The sequence below is a fragment of the Myotis myotis genome, unplaced genomic scaffold (assembly GCF_014108235.1).
Source record: "Myotis myotis isolate mMyoMyo1 unplaced genomic scaffold, mMyoMyo1.p scaffold_m19_p_11, whole genome shotgun sequence".
Taxonomy (NCBI): Eukaryota; Metazoa; Chordata; class Mammalia; order Chiroptera; family Vespertilionidae; genus Myotis; species Myotis myotis.
The window spans coordinates 17,767,208-17,793,648 of NW_023416315.1; the positions used below are offsets into that span (position 1 = coordinate 17,767,208).

At 41.5% G+C, this 26,441-nt stretch overlaps 1 protein-coding gene across 3 annotated transcripts in view; it reads left to right on the top strand.

Moving 5' to 3' along the window:
• Nucleotides 1-15,957: 15,957 nt before the first annotated feature.
• Nucleotides 15,958-26,441, top strand: part of GNAI1 (G protein subunit alpha i1) — an 80,611-nt gene continuing 70,127 nt past the window's right edge. Inside the window, exons 1-2 of one of the 3 annotated variants that reach the window (XM_036327678.1) lie at nucleotides 15,959-16,357; nucleotides 17,023-17,124. Coding sequence is in view for 1 of the 3 variants with exons in the window: in XM_036327677.1 (XP_036183570.1) it covers nucleotides 16,240-16,357 (118 nt within the window). In the remaining 2 variants the exon portion in view is untranslated. Of the gene's footprint in view, nucleotides 16,358-17,022; nucleotides 17,125-26,441 lie in introns of all 3 variants that reach the window. The other 2 variants (XM_036327677.1, XM_036327679.1) reach the window with 2 other exon arrangements.

Consider the following 26,441-nt stretch of genomic DNA (forward strand, 5'->3'; position numbering starts at 1 on the left):
TGAGTTTTCTTTTAGAATCAATATGTTACAATTGGCTATTGAGTGAGCCATTTGGTTTTTTTAAATATATTTTTATTTATTTCAGAGAGGAAGGGAGAGGGAGAGAGAGAAACATCAATGATGAGAGAGAATCATTGATTGGCTGCCTCTTGCACACCCCACACTGGGGATTGAGCCCACACCCTGGCATGTGCCCTGATTGGGAATCAAACCATGACCTCCTGTTCATAGGTTGACCCTCAACCACTGAACCACGCCGGACAGGCGGGGTGAATCATTTTAAACAAATATGCATAGTCCTGAGTTAGGTGGAAATAAGAAATTGTATTTGCATAATACTCTGAAAATATAAGAGAAAATACAAAAATCTATCAAGTGACTATTAGTGATATATTTTTCTGGTTAATTTCTTTATCATTTAAAATCATAATTTCAGTAATATTCAATATGTCACTGAACAACATGTAAAAATCTTTAAGTATTAGGGTGGTTGAGCATGCTATTCACTTTCTTTGCATGACCTGAACTGATTTCAAAATAAAAAAAAACCCTATAATAGCGTAAAATGTACACAGGACCTGGTTCTATTTTGACAAATGACCAATTGTATTGCTAGGTTTCCTCCCTTTGTGTATTGAGTCCACTACAAAGATTTGTTGAATGAATGAATTGAGGCTAAAGTAGAGACAAAGACTGTTCTCTCTAGAACAGACTGTAACAGAAAAATACAGGATGTCCCCAAAGTGAATACACACTTTAACAGCTGATTCTATTACATCTTGAAAATGAAATGTATTTTAATAAACACTGCCTTTATAATTATTCAAAGTGTGCATACATTTTTTTCAGGGGGAAACACCCTGTATATAGAGCAATATACAAAAGGAAGATACAACATGTTTTTGTTTGACTGTATATGGAACAAGAAAGGCAATTTTTATTTTAAAATAAAAATTATATTATCAAAAAGAAAGGATACTCCTTTTTGCTGATGAGCACATTCTCTTCTTGAGGCAAATATTTGTGGGAAGCAATATTATAATCAGAAAGCTATTGTGAGCTACAGACATTAGATGGGTGACTCTAATGGCTGCTGCTATCAAGCCTGAAAAACTAATACATAGCTTTTTACCATAAGAATATACTAAACCCACAGAATAGATATGTGATTTTCTGGGTTCAGAGAAAATTAAAAAAATAACAATTTATTGATTTTTAGAGACAAAGGAAGGAAGAGAAAGAGAGAGAAAAAAAAGAAATGAGAGAGATTTGCTGTGGCACTTATTTATGCATTCATTGGTTGACTCTGTATGCACCCTGACTGGGGATCGAACCCACAACCTTGGTGTAGAGGGAGTACACTCCAACTAACTGAGCTACCTGGCCAGGGCCAGAGCAAATTTTTATCTGATCAGTACAAGAGGCATATTATTGCTATTTGCTGTTCTGACTCTTCCTTTTCTTCTTTTCTTTCTTTTGGAGAAATGCTTGAAATGGAAGGAAGGACTGATTGAGGGAGGGTCAACTCAATTAGGAGCCAACTGCTCTAAAGTGTTTGTGTGCCTTTTCACAGCCACTTCAAGGACTGGCAGATCACTAAAAATTTAACAGAAAATAAATGAAAACAAAATGAGTTAGATTCTAACCATCATTAGAAAGCTAATTCTAAAATTTACATGGGGCCTTATTTTCATGAACCTTTAAAAATGTCAGTCTTTTTACTTGAAGCACTTATTTTCATGTGTTGAAAAGTAGCCCATTTGGTACAACATTAAAATACAATGAAGACATCCCATTCTGTTTCTGTTTAGCAGGTCCACTTCCCCATTCCAGCCACGTTAACTGTGGCCCACCTTGTTCTTTTGCTTTGCACTTGTCTCCATCTCCCCCAGTGTTCAATGCTCAGCCTACACACACCCCAGCTCATTGCTCACAGAGAAAAGTGACTACAGCAGAATTCCCTCACACTCCCAGCAGCAAATCTATTTCTTTTCTCTGCAGTCCTACTTGTTCAAAGGAATTAACTGTCCTATCAAATCTATTCTTACATGCACTGGATTACATCCCCTCTTGCCTTTTCAAGGACTTCATTTCCTCAGTCATGCCTCCTCTCTCCTACTTCCTCAATGTCCTCATCTCTTCATCATCAGTCTCTTCCTCTCTACTGGAATAATTCTATCAGCATACAGATATTCTTTACTATAGTATTTCCATTTTTAAATCCTTTCCATAGTTACTATCCTATTTTTCTGCTCCTCTTCCTAGCAAATGTTCTTTATTTACTTGCTTTATTTACTCTTTCCAATTTCATTTCTCCAATTCATCCATCAAATGACACCTATGGACTTCATTTTCTTTTCCACTGACTGTCCTTTCCAAGATTACCAGCTACCTCAGAGTTGCCAATTACAATAGGAATTTTCTGTTTAATCAACTTGGCCTCTTGACAGTGTTCAACACACTGACGATGCTGGTCTTCTGGAAATCTTCCCACCTGGATTCCTTGACCTAAGAATTTTGGGCTTTTCCTCCTACTTCGCTATCTCCTCAGACTCATCTTTGATTTAGTTCATTCTGCTACTTCTGTCCCAAGGTTTGTTTGTCTCCTCCTCTTTACAATCCACAACTTCCTAGGTTATCTTTTCTTTTTAAAAAAATATATCCTATTGATTTTTTTACAGAGAGGATGGGAGAGGGATAGAGAGTTAGAAACATCCATGAGAGAGAAACATCGATCAGCTGCACATCCTCCTGGGAGTGTGCCTGCAACCAAGGTATATGCCCTTGACCGGAATCGAACCTGGGACCTTTCAGTCTGCAGGCCGACGTTCTATCCACTGAGCCAAACCAGTTAGGGCCTAGGTTATCTTTTCTTTCTGATAGCTTTAGGTACCATTCCTGTGCTCTCACATCCCAAATCTGTTTCTCTATGTCAGACCTATTTCCTGTCTGAATTCTAACTCTCGAATTGTCTGAATTCTAACTCTCGAATTCAAACTCATATTCATTCACCTGCCTATCTGAGTGGAAATGTCCAAAAGATAGCTGATGATTCTTTCCACTAACCCACTTCTCTCCCTGTTTTCCTATCTCATGCAATGGCTCTACCTGTTACTCAAAAAAGCAAAACAAACAAATGAAAAAAAAAAACCACACAAACTAAAAAACAACCAAAAACCATACTCAACTTTTTAGGGATGATGGTTCCACTCCATAATCCCTAACATCCAACTGATTACCAAGTCTTGTGGTCTAGTTTTAAAATATTTCTTGAATTTATCTAAAAGATGATCAGTATTTTACTGTGAGGAATATTACATATATTCTTTATTACTGAACATGTAGATGGTTTCTAAAGTTTCTCTTTTACATGAAATGCTAGGGGAAACACATTAAGGGATATTTTTATTCACAAAGGATATGTATAAAGGCAATTCTAGGCTGAATTTTAAAAGAATTAGAGAAGGTTTAAGGAAATTTTTAGAAAATAATTAAAGTAATAAGAATAATGGAAAGCAAAAGCAATAGTGGATTATTGTGTGTAAAGTAATTGGATGGAGAGTCGGTCACAGTAGTGGAAAGTTGAGTTTTCAGTGACAATGGGAGCAGTGATGAACATAAGTAGCTAAAAATCAGGGACATCGCCATGTCTAAAGACATTTGGTCCAAATAATCTGATCCAACTTCCACACATAATGTTGTAAAGGAACAATGTTTACAGGAAAATAAACAAGAGATATGATGTTACCTACTTCCTGTTAATTAAGAGAGAAAGTAAATAACATTAGATTATAAAGATTATATCATCAACTAAATTTTTTTAAAAAATTATATTTAGGGCAGTTCTAATTTTCTGAAAAACAACATGTTATATGATGATTTCACTTCTCTGAGAACACTTTATAATTTTATAAATGAAATTCTGCTATTTAAAAAAGAATACAAGGTCGAGGGTATAAGGGCTTAAAGCTCCAGCCTATATCTGTCATTTTTGCCTGTCTCTGAGAAGATGCCCTGAGTACACTGTCAGAAGACTAAGAGCCTATTATATGGACAGGTAACCAGGCCCAGCCCTCCTGCGGAAATGTGTGTCATCTCTGTTCCGATATTTATCCATCTAGGCCAGCCCCAGGCATTTGCAAAGGAATGTGAGATGAAATTGTTCCTGGAACAGTTCAAGAAGGCCTTTACCCTCTGTGCTACAACCTGTTAGATCTGCTCCAGGTGACCAGGATCTATAACAATGTTGTCTCCAGAAAATTCACAATACACCCAAGATTAGGTGAAATGAACAGAGTAAGACTACCTGGCTTTTCCAAGTGTTTTGGGTACATGATATGCTCAGTGTTTCAGTATTGGGTGAATTCCACATTCCAGTGTTCTCAGGCCACTGTTAAGTTTCTAGACAGCCAACGAATCAAGTTTAATATGGAGGAAATGACAAATACAGAAGAGGAAACATTTTATGGTATCACATAAAAATAAAACATAAATACCATATATAGTATTGCTAGGAAAAAAGCCTTTTAAAATTTGAATGAGTTGTGCTACTTTACAAATAAAATTGTATGATTTTCTTAGTTAAGAGCAATCCAGTTGAGTCTTTTCCCTTTGCTTGTTCATTTCATCACCACGGGTTTTGCCTCCTTTGTTCCACATTAAAGTTTTATTGCAATTTCAAACAATTTAAGTGGATAATCAGTAGATCTAAGCATTGTTAAATTTCTAACAGTTACACCATTTATACCTGTATGTTGGAAATTCAGTTAGAAGCCACTCCTCCCTACATCATTTCTGCAGAAGCATATAAGCAGCTCTAGAAGCTCTGTGTCTCTGTCTGGCTCAGCCAGTTCCTGGGTATTTTACTGAGGGTATGTCAATTAATCTCTCTGAAAGTCAATTTCCTCATATGTGATATAGGAACAATAAATCTTATACTACCTACGTCACAGGGTTGTCGTGAGAATCACATTAACTAAACCATAAATACATTTTGAAAACAAGAAGATATTTCTGAAAACTTAGAGAAAAATTTTAATGGTAAAACCAATAACAAGCCCTCATTATGTAAATATTTTTTTTTATTAGCAGTAGAAATAAACTCAAAGTAGTTTGGTGCGGGGGGGGGGGGGCGGGGGGGGGAGGTGAAGACAGGATTGCATTATAAGAATATAAACCAGAAGCCTATCAAGGTGTCAGAAAAGGCTACAACCAGTAATTCTCGTCTATTTCTTCCATTTGTTCTCTGTCTGAAGCATTTAAAAAAATATCTAGAGATCAATTTCTTCTGCTTCTTAAATGAAAATGTGGCTACCCCATGGATCTAGAGCATATATTTTACAGATCCAGCCACCTAAAAACACTGATCTCTCTTTCATTTCCAACTACTAATCCACAGGGAATCTGGTTATGTTGAATTATGTGCCGCCCCATAGTCCTGTATTGTGATGAATGATCAAGGATAAGATCAACAAAAAGGCTGTTTGGTGAATACTGCTATTCTCAATAGATGAAAAGAGATACCATTTTTTTTCTTCCCAAGAAAAGGGATTGTTGAATATAAAATCCCTTATATATCCATTACTCTCCTTAACTTTCCAAAGCACTTTCACACATGAATATAATTTAAAAAATAAAGTATTATCTTAACAGGTAGAAACAGAATGTCTCTGAGGGATGGAACTGTTGTAACTGAGGGGAGAAAACACCTTGACAAGCTGTTTGAAAGAGAAGTGAGATCTTGAGGCTGTGGGGGCCACAAACAGGAGAGAGCTTCAGGGTGCTCTGATTCAGGACATGAAAGGCATTGGGTTTTGCTCCTAAGAGGACTGGAGAGGAAAAAGAAAGAAAGGAGACTGGAAGGCAGAGACCAAGAAATGCTGTGCATCATAGCGGCACGGAGCAAAGAACTTGTAAAAATCTCCCTGGTGGTAGGATACCCCCCAGAGCCTTCTCCCACTCAGAGAAACACAAAAAACTTTAAGAAGAAAAATAAAATAACCAGTGTGTGATTTTTAGTTGTTTCTGAGTAATTTGGGTTATAAGTCCACTCTGTGGACAGAGAGAGACAGAGGGAGGGAGGGAGAGAGAGAGAGAGAGAGAGAGAGAGAGAGAGAGAGAGAGAGAGAGAGAGAATTGAGTATGTCTGGACTGATTTAGTACAGAACAAAGGAACTGTGTATGAAAGCAGTAGCAGAGGCAAAGCATACGCCACCCAGGACAGCAAGAGCAGGGAGGTAGCAGCTGACTCAGTTATAAACGCATTATTTCCTGTGAGCCGCCCAACAGCTTGTCATGTAATTAAAACAGATATCATTACCGTTTGACAGATGAGGAAAGTGAAGACAATCATCTACCCAAGGTCTTACGGCAAATTAGTCTCAGAGCAGAATGAAAGCCTGTATGTCTCCTCCCTCCTGGGCTCATGTTCCTGCATTGAATTTACTTTATTTCCTTCAACTGTTAATAGCAGAACAGTGGTAGCATAGCTTGTGGCAAGAACCAAAACATTTCCGTTAATAAAATGCCTTTACTGAAATCATTAAGATTACCTTTTATTCATGTATCCATTCATTTGATATAGACAGGGGTGGGCAAAAGTACGCTTACAGTTGTTCATGTGGAAAAATAATAAATAAATAATAATACAAGAATAAACTCTGGCCTTAACCGGTTTGGCTTGGTGGATAGAGCGTTGGCCTGCAGACTGAAGGGTCCCGGGTTCGATTCCAGTCAAGGGCATGCACCTTGGTTGTGGGCACATCCCCAGTAGGAGGTGTGCAGGAGGCAGCTGATAGATGTTTCTCTCTCATCGATGTTTCTCTCTATCCCTCTCCCTTCCTCTCTGTAAAAAAGTCAATAAAATATATATTTTTTAAAAAGAATAAACTCTGTGTTTTGCATATTCACAACTATAAACCCACTTTTGCCCACCTTTGTAGTAGTTGAGTTCCTACATTCTGACTGACGGTATGATAGGTAACAGCCCTTTGCTCATGAGTAAGAATCGTTTCATCAAAGTAAGTCTTAAAATTGTGAGAGGAAAAGACTAAATTGTAATGGAGGACCATGCAGGTCACAGTGTTCTTGATTTTTTTTCCCTGTACCCTTTGAAATTGCAATGTCACACAAGCCTGATCTGGTTTCAGCAGTGGAACTGAGTAGTTAAGAATCTAGAACTAACCCCATCAACCCTCAGACACTGGTGGGAATGTAATGCGGCAGCAGCCTCTTTTGCAAACAGCTTGGTGGTTCCTCAAAAAAGTTACACATAGCCATAACGGTTTGGCTCAGTGGATAGAGCGTCAGCTTGCGGACTCAAGGGTCCCAGGTTCGATTCCGGTCAAGGGCATGTACCTTGGTTGCGGGCATATCCCCAGTAGCGGGTGTGCAGGAAGCAGCTGATCAATGTTTCTCTCTTATCGATGTTTCTAACTCTCTATCCCTCTCCCTTCCTCTCTGTAAAAAATAAATAAAATATATTTTTTAAAAAAAGTTACACATAGAGTTACCATTGGACCCAGCAATTGTATTCCTAGGTATATGCCCCACCCAAGATAAATAAAAACAGTTATTTATACAAATGCTTGCATATGAATGTTCATATCAGCACTATTCATATAGTCCCAAATTGGAAACAATCCAAATGTCCACCAACTGATGAATGGAAAGACACGGTTTGGCATACACATACAATGGGATAATGTTATTCGGCAATTTAAAAATTACTGGTAAAGGCTACAACATGGATGAAACTTGAAAACATAAGGTTAAATTAAAGAAGGCAGACACAAAAGGCCATACATTGTATTTTCCCATTTATACGAAATGTCTGGAAAAGGCAAGTCCATAAAGACAGAAAGTAGATTAGGAGTCACCAAAGGCTGGGGTGAGTGGGGAAATGGGAAAGACTGCTCACGGGTATGAGGTTTCTTTTTTAGAGTCATAAAGATGTCCAGGAATTGGTGGTAATGGTTGTACAATCTTGCAATTGTATTAAAAAGCATTGAGTTGTACACTTTAAAATGGTGAATTTTACACATGAATTATATCCCCATTTTAAAAATCCTACCCAATTACACTAATACTTGTGTATAAATTCAGGACAATGAAATCACCATCAAAATGAACACTGACCACATTGCAACCACAGTTCTTCCATTGCTGCATTTTCCCTTTCAGTGTTTTCCTGGGCTATCCGAATGTCCTTGAGTCAGCCACTTTATGATACAAAGGGGTCTCAATAATCTTATTGAAGCTGGACTGTTCAGCTACTTTTCTCAGGATAAACTTTTTGTCGTTGCTGAAAAAGCAATTGTTAACGGCTCAACTTGGTTGTATAGATCAATTGCCCATCTCTGCTTTGAGAAATGTTAGAAGATAAAGACAAAGCTTTGATAATTATTTTAAATTTTACTTTCTAGGACCAAGAAATGCTTGGAAACTGTCCTGCCAATCGAAGCACTCTTTCTCATCCAGGAGTTCCCACAGACCTGTTTAGAAAGAGACAGGAGTACTTTGTGAATCAAAGCGCCCTTCTGCCAGTAGCTATGCATCCCCACATCCCAGTCTATCATGATAAAAGGATGAGAATGAACTTGTGGCTGAAGCGTGAGGGTTAAGCAACACCTCTCAGTGAGCACATATTAAAAATTGGTGGGCCAACATGCTCAGACTTGCTGGCGAAAACAGTGTGCCTGCCTTAGGCGGCCTGCAGCCCATTTACCCACCCTGGTGCAGCAAATGGTAGAGAGAAACTACAGAGTCCCTGCCTGCAGCTGCCTATCCCACCAAGATTAGAAGCAGGATATGTAAGGAGATCATGGACTCGGGAGCCTGCCTTGAAGAGGAAATCAATGCACTGGAACCCATTTCGTGTCTGGGTCTCTGGCCTATGAATTATTTAATGTATCTCTCTGTGTCTTAGGGGGAGAGTACCAATAAGCTTGGAATAAGGCGGCAGGGACAGGCCAGGCACGAGGGAAGGTGACCAAAGATTTTTCTGCCAGTGCATACATTTTGTCCCAGTCACTTTCCTCACAGGACATTAAGGATCTGATCTGCAGCACTTGACTCTCCATTTTGTGTGCTGCTGTGGTTGGGTATATGGAAAATCCAGGTCATTTCATGTCTTAAAGCTCCTCATATGTGACGTTTTTCCCATTTGCTAACCTTGAACTCTTACAAAGAGTTCTTAAGAACTTCATATAAAGCGTATGCTGCCCCCTTTAGCCCCTAATCCATACATAGCCTAATAAAGTCTTGATAGTCAACACATGCTTGCTAAACTCATTACTATCATTATTTCGAATACTATTGCCAATAACTGTAATTAACACAGGAAAGCACTCAGTGCTTCTCCGAGTCCCTCTGGCCTGGCTGCCACCCCAGTCCTGGATCAATCAAGCCTGCTGCTGCAGAGCCTGCTGAGCTGAACAAGAGACACAAATGTCAGTTTCACAGCTTAAACAGAGAGCTACAGTGAAAGACAACCAGCTGAGCCAGCAGGAAGCACACACTGAGGGGGAGGTGCCAATATAGCTATTTTTTAATCCAGTGTAGTAAAAGGGAAAAACAACAACCACACATAGACACTAAATAACGCCAGGGAGTTCTTTCCTTGAGAAGCTAGCCTACACTTGAGGCTTGGCCCCAGGTCTGCTTGATCATTTATTCCAACAGCATTTTTGGAATGTGGGTAGTCTAACAAAAACGGGAGAGGAAACGAAAAGTATGACCTCCTTCTTCGGCTTATTCTCCAAAAGAAAAGTAGGAAGTTTGAGAACCATGAAAAGACAAGAAGTCACAAAAATATATTATGAGCACACGAGATGCCAGGCACTGGGTTATGCATAATGTTATTTAATTATCATAACCCTTCTACTGATCTATCCGGTTTTCAGGAAGAAACGGAAGCTTGCACATTCCAATTTAGAATAAATTTTGATTACCATCGCATGACCTGCAAGCTCTATGGGATCTAGCTCATGACTACTTGCAGCCCTCATCTCTCTCGTCTCCTACTGTTACTGGAGAAAATGCAGGGTCCTCTTCCCCACTGGGTACCTCCAGGAGTGGAGTTCTTACGATATCCTGAAAAAAAAGAATTTTCTGAGACTCGCATGGGAGAACCAGTGATTTTTATTTGTGTGGAATTAAATCCCTGTGTTTGTAAAGATTCATTTCCCTTAGGCCAGTCACAGATGTGTAACTGGGGTTTCCGTAAAGTTAGAAGCAAAGCCAGTATCCAGAAATTCCTTTCCATGTAGGAGTCAGGCCCAGTACAGCATCAGGGGAGTTGCAGTCCATTAGTCCAAGGACACTTGAGAGCAAATGGTCTATACGTCTCCCCCCTAACCAGAGATTACTTGGCTTAAATCACCCTGGTTAGGGAGATAGAGAACATAGACCCAGTGAATGCTCTTTGTGCCAGCTCAGCCCAAGGGTGAATGAAGTCAGGGGAATAACAAAAACCTGATTAGAGCCAGACAGACCCAAGATAAAAGTGACAGTAACACAGACCAAAGCAAAATCCCAAACTCCCTTATGCACTCATTATGATTCATTAGCATATTAAAAACATACTTGGAAAGCTGATAAATATTCTGCTGGAACCCCCTCGACCCGCCCCCCCCCCCCCCAGAGTCTTACCTGCAGAAGAGAAATAAAACCCTCAAGACAAAGACTTGGTATGGGCTTCATCTAGAGTACATCCATGTGCCTTCTCAGGCCTGAACTTTCTACTTCCTTTCTCCCAAACTCTAAGGGTCCCAGGAGATTTGCAATGAGGGGAGCACACTGTTATATTCCTCAATGCTCTCTGGCCTCATCCACAATGACTTTAAGAACTACCTGCTTCGCCCTAGCTGGTTTGGCTCAGAGGATAGAGCGTCGGCCTGTGGACTGAAGAGTCCCTGGTTCAGTTCCAGGCAAGGGCACGTGCTGGGGGTTGTGGGCTTGGTCCCCTGTGTGTGTGTGGTGGGGGGGAGGGTGGGGGATGCAGGAGGCAGCTGATTAATGATTCTCATCATTGATGTTTTTATCTCTTTATTCTTCTCTCTTCTTCTCTGAAATAAATAAAAATATATATTAAAAACAAAACAAACAAAAAGCGTTCTCCAAATGCTTCTGAGGGCCCATCAACATGCCATCACATTCACAGGTGCTCACAAACCAGTCCATTGGTTGAAGTCACTGCCTAATATCCTCTATGTTTTTCTTCTTTTTATCCAGTTCCCTGTTGTCATGGACACAGTCTATGAAGCTACTTGAAGGAGCCTATTGCCAATGGTTCAATGCCCATCAGGAAGATACAGATGTCCATACCCAAAGTTCTGTCTCTGGATGCGTTCAGTCCATCAGTGCTTTGGTCCCTGAGTGGTGGTACGTTCCATGCAGAGAAGATGGCCTCTGCATTATCTCTGTCCCACTCAAAGAGTGCTGCCCACTCAGAGTGCTGCTTGTTTTATAAAGTCTCTCAGTGATAATTCAATGTATTTGGGGTTTTCAATCTTTTTCCAGAATCTCACAAAATGGTTCTGGTGTGGGCCCTTATATCTGTAAATACAGAATGGTACAGATGCCATTTGAGGCCCTCTGTTCTCCTAATTATTCGTAGCCTCTCCCCAAACCAAACCCTCTCCTTCTTATTTAGAATGCAAAAACCTCATTGTAGACCATGGAGAGGTGTCCATATTCCTGCCGCATCTGCCTCTAACTTATCCAGCCCAATATACACCCTATCCTTCTGATAGTGTGTGTGTGTGTGTGTGTGTGTGTGTGTGTGTGTGTGTGTGTGTTTGTCCCGATTTTATCTTCTTCCGTGGTTCCTCCTGATTGTCACACTAATCCATCACACACTAAGCCAACACACCTCAGATAAACTCTCCTTTCCCACTTATGCTTATTTGCTTTGTTTGTCTGATGAAGGATGAGTAGGGATACATTTGAAAGCCAGATGAATTTCTGAATTTTAATCTTAGTTCTGACACTAATCCCACTGACTTCTGAATGATATAGAATCTCAAGGTTGAAAGAGATTCTAAAAGTTCATCTATCTCTGCATTTTTCCCCCAATATGTGATCATCCAAGTCTATATTTTTATATCTGAGCCAAGAATGAATGCATTTCTGAGATTTCCCATTCTCTTTGGGGGGAGTTGCACATTATTTTTCCTCACAGAGGTAAAATTTGTTTGCACTAGGTTTCTTCCAATACTTCTGAATCTACCACCTTGAATCCAGACGGGAACTGTATATTCCCTCTGATTTATGATTTATCTTCAGTCATTTGGAAATAGGTGTCATGTCACTCTGTATCTTCTCTTAATCCTCCATGAAATAACCCCATATGTTCAGTTATTCCTTATGACACTGGAGTTACTTTAAGACTTAGATACTCTCAGCTGAATGTGTCCCAATTTATCTTTTAACATATGTCCCGAACTCTCTGACTTATTGTTACCAGACAGGGGCTGGGTCCAGGTGATTTTAAGAGTACATTTATTAATGCTGGGGACAGTGAGACAAAAGAAGGACTTTTGGGGTAGAAGAAGCAACAGGAGGGAGCCTGGGTGATGCTCCCTAGAAACATTATAGGGAAAAAGTGAGCCAAGATGGGGCTGTTGTCAGCTCACTGGAAAGTAACAGTCACAGTGAAAGAAGTGAGCTAAGGTGGGGCTGCTGTCAGCTCGCTGGAAAGTCAGAGAAAAAAGAGGCCTTAGAGACAGGACCAGAGGGTAAGCCTGGGAGGAGCTGTTGCTGCCTGCTGCTCCCCTGGTTGTAAGTCTCCTGGGGACTCTTAGAGTTTAGGAGGAAGTAAAAAGTTCACATCTGAGAAGGGGTATGGGTACGCTCTAAAGCAAATCCACAGTGATATCCTTTGTCTTGAGGGTTTTATCTCTCTTCTAGGGGTGAAAATCTTAGGAAAGGTTTTCAGCAGAATATTCATCAGCTTTTATAGGCATACATTTTAAATATGCTGATGCATCAAAATGAGCACATAGGAGAGTTTGGGATTACTGTGCTACTATTTTACTTTTATCTTGGGGCTGTCTGGCTCTAATCAGGTTTTTGTTATTTGTTTCCCTGACAAAAGGATGAATGTCCCTAACCGGTTTGGCTCAGTGGATAGAGCATTGGCCTGCAGACTTAAGGGTCCAAGGTTCGATTCCGGTTAAGGGCATGTACCTAGGTTTCGGGCACATCCCCAATAGGGGGTGTGCAGGAGGCAGCTGATCAATGTTTCTCTCTCATCGATGTTTCTAACTCTATCCCTCTCCCTTCCTCTCTGTAAAAAAATCAATAAAATATATATATTTTTAAAAAAGGATGAGTGACTGCACTCATCCTTGGGTTTAGCTGAAACAAATGGTATTAATTGGGTCTCTGTTCTCTATCTCTCAGACCAACCTGATTTAAGCTGTATCTTCTCTGGTTAGGGGTGGGGGTATAAACCATTTGCTCTCAAGTGTCCTTTGTTAGGGAAGATAAGGTCTGGCAATTCACTAGCTGTCTGTAAGTTGTTCAAATTGTTTGGCCTTGTTTAATTATCTTGTCTCAGTTTCCCCATTCCACTTGCCTGGGAATTCTCCTAGCTTCTTACTATCCTGCTTCATTATGATGCTCAGTATTATTGAGCAATAAAAGGAAATTAAATACTGATACGTGTGCACATGAATGAACCTTGAAAACATATGCTAAGTGAAAGAAGTCAGTTACAAAAGACCACATACTATAGAATGTCTAGAATGAGTATATCTACACAGATGAAAAGTTGGATTAGTGGTTGCCTAGAACTCAAGGGGTGAGGGGGTGGAAAGATTGAGGGATAATGGCTATGAGGTTTTCTTTTGGGGATGATGAAAATGTTCTAGAATTGATTGTCATGATGGTTGCACAACTCTGTAAATATACTAAAAGCGATTGAATTGTACACTTTAAAGAAATAAATTATATGGTATGTGAATTTCATCTCAATATAGTTGTTTAAAAAATATGATGTCCAGAAGGAAATCAAACAATAATCTGAAGTAGATGTTTTTAACCTCTGTATTTCAATTTCACTCTCTACAAAATAAATGAGTGAATAATATCTGCTCCACCTTCTTGACAGGGCTGTTGAATCACATTTTACAACATCGTAATTATGTAAATTATTAATTCAAGTGACTCTTACTCCCTCATATCTGGGCTGCTAACATAATCCACTAGCAACTCATTTGTTTTGTTGGGTAAGAGATTTGCCTTTTTAAATCCTACTCAGGAGAATGCAAGGAACATTTAGTACATATTGTATAAAGTCCAACTCTCCCCCTTAATATTTAAAGCTGTCTTCCAACTTTGTCCTACACTTTCTGTCATTCTTCACAGCAAACTAGGTTTGTTTCAGTTATAAAAAAAAAATTGCTTTCTCCATTATGTACTGTGAATATTAACTCTTGTAGCTGGTTTTTCCTCTTAAACAAATAAAATATACCCTGCTATGGACTGAATGTTGGTGTTTCCAACCAAAATCACAAGTCCAAGCCCAAGGTGATTGCATACTATTTAAGGCTTGCTCTTTTCTGTTGTTATAATACAAAATTGCACAGAAAAAGTTGTGGTAAGTCTTGAAATTGCATCTCTAGAGCCCAGCAGGTTCGGCTAATGTAGGAGAACAGGAAAGGAAATAGCCAGTAAGGAGGAAACTTACAATCTCTGCTGGCCCACAAGCCTGGTTTATGTGACCCATTCTCCCGCTACTCTGCCTGCAGCATCAGCTCAGCCTTATTTACCTTCATGGAAAACTCAAGCACAGTTTTTATAGATTTTAGAAAATAAGACGTGTAAACCAAAGAGCAATTTGCTAATTTTTAATAAATCAAAGAAAATGTGTTTCTTTACTCTCAGCCCCATCTTCAACAATCATTTCCTGCGATGACTCCAAGGAGAAGGCATGAGCACCTGACAGGCAGAGACTAGACCTTAAACTTGTGCTTACTCATTTGCCCTTGGGTGAAGTAGTCTGCAGACCCAGGAGCTTATCTCCCCCAGGTCAGTTACAGCTAGAAGGATGGAGGATAGTGTGGATGAACTCCATCTCATTTTATGGGCACGGAAGCTAAGGCCTGCAAAAAGGCATGTCATGCTCAGTGGCTTATGATTTACTAACATGGTCATAAATATTGGTTCAAAACTGGGCTTGGAAGCTTACAGAGGAGGGAGGTTATGGCGTGGAGTAGATTTGTTTGTGTGGGTGTGTTTTATTCCTCTTGTCATGTTAAAATATCTCTGATTCTTTGTCTCACATTTTCTTGGGCTATGAGAAAATCCCTCCAAATGTTCTCTGCTTGTGAAAAGAAATGCGAAGATGGAAGAAGGGCAGGATGGATGGATGGATGGAAGGAAGGAAGGAAGGAAGGAAGGAAGGAAGGAAGGAAGGAAGGAAGTTGACTTCCTATACCCCCTCCAGACTTTTCTGTTCCCCACAAATCCTCTGCTTTTGACAAGGCTCCATTTCTTTCCCAGCTCCCTCTATTTCCTGCAGTCCTAAAGGCCAGCGGACAGGGGTTTTTACATTTCCCAAACCTTTGGGAGGCTCCCGGAAACGGGCAAGTTCAAACGCCCAGAACTGGCTCTTTAGGCTTCCAACTTTGGCTCCTCTCCCACCCGCACCCGGCGGGCAGGTCCGCACACATCCCTGGGTGCGAGTAACCGCGGGGACATCACCCCACTCCCACCGAGGGAGCAAGGGCGGGGAGATCGCAGGGCAGTTCGGGGTTCCGGGGGCGCTGCCGAGCTGGGGGGGCCTCGCCGGAGGCTCGGCTCCGGGGTCCGCGGCAGCGCGGGGCGCGCGCCCGAGGGGAGCTGTCCGAGGGCACGTGCGCGGGCGCGCGCCTGGGCGTGGTCCCGCGGCGGGCGGGCGGGGCGGGCAGAGGCGGGCAGAGGCGGGGCCGCGGCGGCGCGGACGCCGGGCTTCTCGAGGCTGCGGCGCGGCCCCGGCGGGAGGGCGGCAGTCGCCGAATCGGAGCCTCGAAACCCAGGACTTGCGGGCGCTCGGGCGCGCGGGAGCGGAGCTGGGCCGTGGGGAAGAGCCGCGCGCGGCTGCTGGCTTCTTGGCCTCCCTCTTGCCGTGCCGGAGGCGCGTGGGGGTGGCGTGGGGCTGGGTTGTGGTTACTCTGCCTTCCGCAGCCGGTTCACCTGTGTGTCGAGCCAGCGCGTGGGACTTGGAGGGAGCGGCGAGCTCTCGCGCCGGGCACAATGGGCTGCACGCTGAGCGCCGAGGACAAGGCGGCGGTGGAGCGGAGTAAGATGATCGACCGGAACCTCCGCGAGGATGGCGAGAAGGCGGCGCGCGAGGTCAAGCTGCTGCTGCTCGGTGAGGGGCCGGGCCGGGCCGGGCGCGGGCGGGGCCCCCCGGGAGCCGGGGGTCGGGCCGCTGTCCTGGGCGCGGTGGCCGCGCGGGGCCCCGAAGGGGACGGGCCGAGCGGCGGAGGGCGCGCCCGGGAGGGTTCCCGAGCCGGTCGGGTGCCTCGCGGAGCCTGGGCGGGTGCCCCGCTCGCGGTCCTCGCCCTCCCTCCTCCTGCGGGTGACCACACGCCGGCGGGCGGGCGCGAGCTCCCCTCCCCTCGCGTGCCTCGGTGTGGACCCCGCGGGGAGCAGCCCCCTTTCTTTGAAGTTAGCTCAGCTTCATCCAGATGAAAGGGAATTCATGGGCGACAAGAACATGAAAGCCCTGACACCCTCCACCCCGAAACCCTTCTTCCAAGGTGTCGGTGTCGCGGCTGTGATTTTCCCACGTCCAGGGCGCCACGTTTTGTGAACTGAGGGCACCATTTGGGGGGCCTCCGTGGGATTGAAATGTACCTTTCCTTTTAACTTCCCCTGGCGCCCCAGTAAATGTTAAAGGGGCACTGATTATATTTACCTGATCGTATTTGCGTAAGGAAGTGTGGGCTGCGCTGGATGCTCCATTTTTATAACTGGGGGGAAGGGGGGAGGACATGGAAACCACCAAAGTTGGGTAACATTTGCTCCAATAAGATACTCGAGCGATGAAAACCGATGTGAAGGTACCAGAGGGTCTCGCTGGACACCTGGGTTCTGTCTCCGCTGCCAGGGTTTCGGATGAATGAGATTTGCCAGGTACAACGCCAAGGCTTGTATTTGCTCTGTGTTCTCCTGGGGAAACGCCGTGTGGAGGTCTTTTCCGGTTGTTTCGAGGGAGATAACATGAAAAGAGTCAGCGAGGGTTTTGACTGAGGGCTACGTTAGGAACATATTCACAGCATAAGATGTGTAGGTGTCTGTGTGTTCGGGTTTTCTTGTTGGCCCCCCATAGCCAATAGTTTTTAGGCGGCTGATAGATTTCTCAGAATCATTTGTACTCCCAGAGATGGCTTTTATTTTTTTGTTATAATATATATAAAAAAGAAATACTGCACAAGCCTGTTTTCAGCAAGCTTCTATTTCATTGGTTTAATGACTGCAGGAAAAAATGGTGGTTTTTTTTTTCCTCTCTCCATTACTTGTAGTCTTAGAAGCAGTAAACTTGGTATGACTAAAAGTAATAACTATCTGAGTCATTTTGCAAGCAAACTGTGAAATAACTTTGCATTTTAAAGACCTGGGTGTCTTTCTTGACACTCGCCCCCCCAACATAAATCTCAGTTAATACTGTTTACCAAAGTTTTTACATTTATGAGAAATACTGAAATTTGCCAACGTCAGCGATTTTTTAGTGAATTGAGCAAGAAGAGAAACACCTTGATATGGAAACGTGTAGGTTCTTCTTTTATGAATTAAATGCGCTTGACTGAAAAGTGAAACAAAAGGATTTTAAAAAGTTCTTTCCCTGCATGTCTGCACTCCTGCTTCGATCACATTGTTTCCGTACATTGTAGTGTGACTCTTAGTTGGAGCCTGCCATCCCCCATGTTTAAAGCAATTGAAAAATGAGTCCCCTGGTGTTGCTTCATGCTTTAGTTCGATGTCTGTTAGAGAAAGATGCCTAGGTTAAAGGTCCAGGGAGTTGGTTTTTGCTTGCGTTCAGAAGAGATCAGTGATTCTCCACCTTAGCACGATTGGCGTTTTGTGCGGGGTCGTTGTTTTGCAAGCTGTCTTGTGAATTGTAGTTTGTTTAGCAGCATCTTTGGCCTCTGCCCCATTAGATGCCAGCGTTAGCCCCCTCAACCTGTGACCCTCGCCAGTGTCCCCAGATATCTCCAAATGTCCCCTCTGGGCAAAAATTAACCTCTGGCAGAGATCTGCTGTTCTAGATTAACAGTTAAATATAGTTGAATGTGTAGTGTGGAACCAAAAGTTGCATCTCTACAGCCAACTACAGTGAGAATTATGAGTGAGGTGGGGCCGAGTCGCAATTTTCAGAGGAAATCATGGAATTTATTTTCTTCATACCAGTAATGTTAGAAAGATACCCAAATGATTTTTCAAAATCTTTAGTAACTGAATTCCTTTAGCTGTCTTTTCTAGCTTTGATCTCTTGCTTTTCCCTACATCTCTCTGTAGAAATTGTCTCGTTGGCCCAGTGCTCCTCCTTCCTTCCTTATCTTACTCCCACTCTACCATCTTTTTTTTTTTTTTTTGCCCAGAATTCCAGCACCCTGGTTCCTGTAAACAGAATGCTGGCTTACTTATTTCATAAATATTAATTCTTGGAAATCTTTGAAACGATTTTTCCCCCTAATTTGACTTTAACAGTGAAGTGTTGACCTTTGGTTCTGGGATGTTTAAAGCGTGTGAGCAGCTCAGTGAAATCACTCCCTGTAAAGCACAGCAACTGAATCAACTAAAAATATAAAATGGTTCCTAGGGAACCTATAACCAATGTCAGTTCCACTTGCATTAGGTCTTCTTCCTCTTCAATTATTTTGTTTTTCTCATCAAATGATTTTTTTAATTTAAAGCAGAAAGCCTCCAAAGTACATTTAAAGCAGTGTATTAAAAAATAATAAGTGTATGACATAGTTCATTATATTGCTTTTTTTTTTTAAGACATGCATTATGTTTTCAGACATCTGGGTTGAGAGTTTCAGGTATGAGATGCACAATATTAGTAAAAAGATTTTGGTACTGAGTGTGTACTATATATTTTTTTAAATCAGAGGTATTTCACTATCCTTGTTAGGAGCAATGAATGAGGCATTTAAAACGAGAGGACCAGTCTAACCAATTGACCTAAAGGAAATTAAGTCAGGGTTTGGTGTTTCCCGTCTCTAGGTTTAGTTTTCAAATTTTAGTATTAGAATAGCACTACTAAATAGATAAATTTATTTAAAATAAGGAGAGTTTTCCTTCCATTATATGTGGCTCATTGTCTCAGGGAAAACTTTGTTTTTATTATTATATCTTTGAGGATAACTTGTTTTGCATCCAAGGGCAGTATCACTAGGCCAAGACTGTTGTTTCAGTGAAGCTGTATTGCACATATCGATACTTACTGAATATTAGTTTATGGTTTTTAAAGCTATAAGGAATTAGATTATATAAGAGTAAAGTGTGCATGAGTTAATTCTTCACAAGTTATTTCACTTTAAAGCTCTGAGTTTTTATTCAGAAACCCAAATAAAAATCCACCCTTACCTCCTTTTCTTTTGGCTTGGTTTAAATATTATAGGCGGAGTAAAAACGAGAGGAGGGGTTAGATTCCTTCTGCTTGGTGAATGTTTTCCCATTGCTACCGTCAACCAGCTGTTTGAAAAGCTACATCATTAATCCGTTCTGCTCCCTTTAAACTTGCCCTATGGCTTCCTTAGTTGAGAAATTCTGGTATTGCAGAACTTTTGGATTTTTCATTGCTTTAGCTATTTCCTTAGAATTGGCTCAGGATCTTAGATGTCAGAAAGCATATCCTTGAATAAATGGGCCTGGTGTTTCAACATGGGTTATGTGCTTCTTGCTCACTCACCTGCCTTGTGTGAGCAATGAGCAATGACTTCGACAGGAGCTACAGGTGGTATTAAAGTGTGTTTTAAAAGGGTTGATTTTTCTGTATCTTCTGTTTTTCATTCTCACATTTTTAATTCAAGTTCTCCTCTGCCTCTGGCAGCCTCATTAATTCCAAGTTGGCTTCCCTGCTTCTAGTCTTTGCTTCTAGCTCTTCTTCCGACTGTAGTTACCATGCAGACTCCTTGCTCAGAAATCTTTGTTGCCTGCAGAATAAAAACCTTCTTCTATACCTGGCTTCTTTCTGTCCTTATACTCTTTTCTTCAGAGCACTCTCCCCCTCCAATCAGAGACAGTTGGCATATGGTAAAGCATATTGGCACTCTGGTTTCTAGTGTTGGTTAGCCTTGTGCCCTGCCTGCTTCTCTCACTAATGTGAGCACTTTAGGAGCAGAATCTTAGTAAGTCATCCTGTGCATAATTATTTTTTTAATTGTTTTAAGTTGATATCTTGTGTGGGATTAGGATTTACCTAGATTATCAACTTTATACTTTTCCATTTTCAGTGTCCATGGGAATAAATAACTACCCAGACAAACAATGTAAACAAAAAAGGAGTAGTAATAGTATTTGAAGAACAAAATAATGCATGTTATCTAAAAGCAAATTGTTTGGTTTAAGAATTTTTACCCATATTTATAAGACCTTTAACAGTCATGACATTATTTGATAAATTAAAGAAAACAACAATGGTGTTTGGTGTTTGGTGGAAGGTCTACTTTGTTGCACTTGGAGTGTTAGTCTTTACAAACATTTTTTGTTATGATAAATATCATCTTCTAATCTCTGTGTTTTGGCTTCTTTTAAACATAATAAAGGGCATGAGTCTTGCAAAATTTATCAATGATGGGAAATATAATGCCTATGTTAGAGGTTTTAGTGGAAGATATTAGGATTCGTATCTTAGGATATTAGGATATAATGCTGGTCATAGGATTTAGTGGGAGATATCATTTAAACCTGAAAAAGATTGCTATAAATTTTTAAAAGAAAAATTGAATTTTCAATCACAGTCTTAATTTTTACTTTATTATACATATCTCTGCGTTGGAAAATTCAAGATACCACAGATTCACATGGGGGGGCCTGGATGAATCTGTTACATTTCCAGGTCACATATTTCTTGGTCACATGTTCTGGAATGCAGTTACCCAATGTGTGACTTCCCAGAGTGTGATGTTGGTGAAGCTCAGATCCCAGATGGCATTTGAGCCATATGAAATAACGTCAATTGTACCTAATTTTGTAGCGGTTAGGCTGCTTTCTGTCATAACTTATTAAATACTAATTAAGAACCTTAACAGAAATAGGGCAAAAGTAATTTTAAAATGAATGTTCATTACCATAGACTTTGTGGCTTAAAATAATGCCACATGTATTAATTTTACATTTCTGGGGGCCAGAAGTCCAAAATAGGTTTCACAGGGTCAAAATCAGGATGTCAGCAGGGTTTCTTTCATCTGGTGTTCCCAGAGGAGAATCCATTCTTTGGCCTTTTCCAGCCTCTGAGGCTACCAGGTTTCATTGGCTCATGGCACCTTTCTCCATGTCAAAGCCAACAATGGCTGGTGGAGTCTTCCTCATTCACTTAGAAGGACCCTGAGACAACATTGGGGCCACCCAGATAATCCCAGATCATGGTCTCATCTCAGGATCCTTGTGTCTGATCACATCTGCAAAGTTCCCTTTGCCATTAGGGTGACAGGTTCCAGGGGTTGTTACCTGGGCATCTTTGAGGGCTGTTACTCTGCCTACCACAGCCTGCCCTTCTGGTTCCCCAAGATTCATGTCTATCCTGCATGCAAAATTATTTACCTTGTCTCAGCCTCTCCGTAAATCTCAACCCATTACAGCATCCTGTCAGCGTCCAATATCTCATCCAGATCTCATGATTGCACTCAGGTATGAGTGAGATTCTGGGTATAATCCACACTGGGACAAAATTCCTTTATATCCGTGACCCTCTGAAACTAGAAAACGCAATATCTGCTTCTCGAATGTAATGGTGGGACAGGAAGAGGACACCCGTCGTAGGCATTCCTGTTCAAAAGAGGAGAAGGTGGGAATTAAAAAAGGAGTCATCAGTCCCACGCACTTTCCAAAGTACCTTAGGTTTCCAGGCCTCAGGATAATCCTCCGTGACTCTGCTCAGCTTTCTGGGCCCTGGACTCCGCCCTGGGAGTCATTCTTTCTTTTTAAAGAAAGCACGTGTTTGCAGCTGAGTCATTTTGTCGGCCTGTTTCTTGCCCGTAGAATTATGGTGATCTGACAGCATTTTTTTGTTTTGTTCTCTCTTAATTGATCTTTTTCCTTCCTATTCTATAACCAGCAAGAGAAAAACAACAACAGGTTGCACCTTCTACAAGGTTCCTGGAAATCTCATTTAAATATCCAAGTCCGTAGCGTAGAAGTTCTCCACAAAACTGCAGGACATAATTCACTTAAGATTGCTGCCACTGAATACAAGGACCCTCTTTCCTCTAGTCCAGTGATGGCGAACCTTTTGAGCTCGGCGTGTCAGCATTTTGAAAAACCCTAACTTAACCTAGGTGCTGTGTCAGATATATAAATTTTTTGATATTTGCAACCATAGTAAAATAAAGACATATTTTTGATATTTATTTTATATACTTAAATGCCATTTAACAAAGGAAAATCAACCAAAAAAATGAGTTCGCGTGTCACCTCTGACACGCGTGTCACCGGTTCGCCATCACTGCTCTAGTCTCTAATCACATGTTCCTCCTTTCCATCCAAGTTCTCACCAGTAGCACATTTACAGTTTATGAATCCATCCACAGTGGGTCTGTTCGTGACAACGTGGGTGCTTTCTAGGAGCAAATATGTTTTCTCTCCCATGGTCCTCACTTCCTTCTGAGCCCTCACTGGGGGTGATGCGAATGTCTGTGTCTCTGAGTGTGGCGAGGCACGCCAGGCTTGTCCTGTTGTGCTCCTCAGCGGCCTCTGTCTACTGCCTCATTCCAAAGCCATTTTCACATTTTTCTCTTTGTTGCTGAAGCACTGCACTTCCAGATATCCTTACTGATGTCTCATGTGTAACTTCAGGGAATGCATAATGACTGTAATTTTAGACTCTTCATTCCTTTGTAGTGTGTGTGACAGTCACAGTAAGAGCAGAACTACCAGTTTCTGGTGCTTCAAATGCTATTCCACTTGAGACATAGTGTGAAAGAATAAGACTTTTCTTTATTTGCTTCCTCTTCGATGAAGTTTTTCCTGACTGTCCAGTCTAAATCAGTCTTCCTACCTCTCCCTTCATAATTACACCATTTTGAAATCCCCTTGTGCATTTACATCTTTATTGTCTGTGATGTCTGTGGGGTTGGCACCATCAGAGCGTGAATCTGTCCAACTTGTTTATCACCTAATGGAGTGGTACATAGTCCTTTCATAAATGTTGACTAAGTGAGTGACTAGTTCAGTGATCGAATATTAATTTTGACTAGTAGTTCTTTAAAGTGCCTTGGGTAATTTTAGTGAATTTTGACCCAGTTTATCCACAGTATCTCTTTTATATTTTGCTGGATGGTGGAATGAAAGCTTACAGCATCATTCCTAACACAGTTCTAAGAAATGAAATTAATTGGGAGGACCAAATTCTTATTGCATAATCAGAAAAATATTGTGATTCTTAAAAGGTAAAGTGAAATGTGATTTCATATTTGAATATTCGGGACATTTTGTTTTCAACAAGATTGTTGCATTGCTACTTCACATGTTATTTGATTGCTTTCTTTTTTTAAATTGTAAATATTTTTAATTGATGAGAGAGAGAAGCATGGATGTGAAAGGGAAACATAGAAGATCAGTTGCCTGTAACCTGGGTATGTTCCCTGATTGGGATTGAACCTGCCACCTTTTGGTATATGGGACAATGTTCCAACACCAGCCAGGTCTCCACTGCTTTCTTAAAATGCATGCAATGAGGCATTAAATATATTCTCACAGTCATTTCTGTCACATGGGATGATGTGGTGCTCACAAGCTTACCACAGTCTATTCTTTATGTCTTGCTTGTCCTTAGGTGGTAAGAGTTACCATTGGTGGCATTTGTAAAGGTTGTTCTGTGTCCTTGGTGTCAAGTTATGTCTTAGTTTACCACATCCTTAAGAGAATTTATAATCTACTTAGGGAAATAAAATCTATATATATAAAAGCCAAGCTATCGGAATGATGGAATGACCGGGACAACCGGTCCCTATGACACGCACTGCGGCAGCCAACCAGCCTGATCAGGGCTCTGATCGGTCCCTCCTCACCCCAATCAGGGGTGGGGCCGGCTGGCCAACCGCCCACGGCCCCTCCCCCTGGCTTGCCCCGCCCATGAACACCCCCACAATTGGGGACAGGGCCCTTTCCCCCAGCTGGCCCCGATCCCAATCACTCCCCCCATCAGGGGCAGGGCCAGCTGACCTGCAGTCCCCCACCCTGCAGCCCAGCCCCGATAGGAACCACCCCCCCCAATTGGGGGCGGGGCTGGAAGGCCAACCTCCTGCATCCCCTCCCCTCTGCGGGCTGGGCCCTGATGGCCCCCATCGGGGAGGGCTGGCCAGACCCCACCCATGCACAAATTCATGCACCGGGCCTCTAGTATATACATAAAAACAATTCCTCAAAATGGCAAATAGGAAAGGGATGGTATTACAACAGAGACGAGAGAGTTGAGCTTTAAGATTGAGGTCTTAGTTGTTGATCTTGTGGAATGAAGGTATAGGTAGCATGCCTTTCAGAAATTACTACGGTTATAAATCTGTCCATTTCCTTCATGTATTTCTGAGCTTATTTTTTGATCCTGATGGGCCTTAGGTTCTGTATTGTGTGGTCATTTACAGTTTAGGAGTTATACGTGTCATCTTTGAATCTAGCTTTCTTACACTCTCTATGTATAAGCACATTATCCTTCCAAAATTTATTTAGCTCTGTAAGGAGACTCTCTAGATAGGGAAAGGCGGTTAACCCAGAACTCTGGCAGTAAAATGTTTTCCTTGAGACTTTGGGCAAGTTACCGCAGTTCTTTAAGCCTCAGTTTTCTTTTCTATAAATGTCAGGCAGTGTGCCTATCTCATAGTGCTGGGGGAAAAGTAAGCTAATCCTTCTAATGTACTTAGAAACAGGAAGGGCATGGCACATAAGTTCTTATAAATACCAGCTGTTTTAAATACTTCAGAGACTCTTTGGGGTCAGCCCTCCTTTTCTGCCTCCTTGCAGTTTGATCCATTTATGGTCATAGACATTCTTTTGTTGGCTCTTAGCAAAGACTGTGTTACATACCAGAGGCTTCAATAAATATAAAATCGGTCTTAATCCCTAGTTTCTGATCCCACCAAAACTTCCTCAGGGGACTTGGATTTCTGTTAGCAGAATGCCCACTGGGAATAGACCAGGTAAATATCTGTGCTATGTCAAGAATTCTATAGGGAGTGACTCTTAAGTAACTGCACATTTAAAAGTAGCTTTCTCTATGTTTTATGACCAATTTCAAAACAAATGCAATAATTTTCTACAGACTTTTTTTTCCTTGAAAATAAAACAAAGCTGTTGGTGTAAATTATGAAACATTATTTGAGTTGATTGAAATGAATGTGAATTTCTCTGGGGAGTTTATGATTACTTTCTACAAATTTTAAAACCTTTTTGAAATTCCCTGTACTGATGACTCACAGAGATTCCTAATAAAACTCCAGAATTACCATGAATTTATTTGTACAAGAGTAACAATATCTCTTGAAAAGTGGCAGTAACCTTGATATACAAACAAGGAAAGGCTGAATCTGTGATAGTATTTATGACTTTTAATGACTTTTCAAAGGAGTCCCTAAGACTTAGCCTTGAATTACCTAGAATTCCTTCTGTGTACCTTGCCTTTCTAAGGAAACAGTTCAGATTTTACTTATCTAAGGTACATATTTTTTCTTGGTTGGGTACATGCCTTTTATTGGACAGCCTTTCTTGGTATTTAAGAGCCAAGTATTTAAACTGCTCTTAAAATCAATATACTGTAACAGGAGTTAGAAGAAAACTGCCTTCGTACTGGTATTTCTAAGGTGATCTAATTTCAATAATTACATTTATTTATATTCAATTTAAAATTGATCTGAGTTTTCACACACTGAGCACATCAATGTCACCAGCAGCCAGATCAGGAAATGCATGTAAGAGATTTGTTGTGTTTGTAAAAAGTCCTAATGCTGGTCAGTCAAGTTGTCAGCACTGATGAAGTGGTGCTCCCCTACCTCAAGGCCTGCACCCTGCACTTGCTCACTCATTCATCTCTCTTGCCTCCTGGCCCTTCCCATCTATCCCGATTCTCTCTGCCGTCTTCGCCCTTCTTTAAAGACTCCTGTGTCCTGCTTCATAAACATTCTCACCTCATGCCCAGCATTAAAACTAATAAAACCCAGTACATGCTCTATAGTTCCATTTACAGGAGGGCCTAGGACGGGCTAGAGAAATCAGAGCAGTGGTGGCCTTCCAGG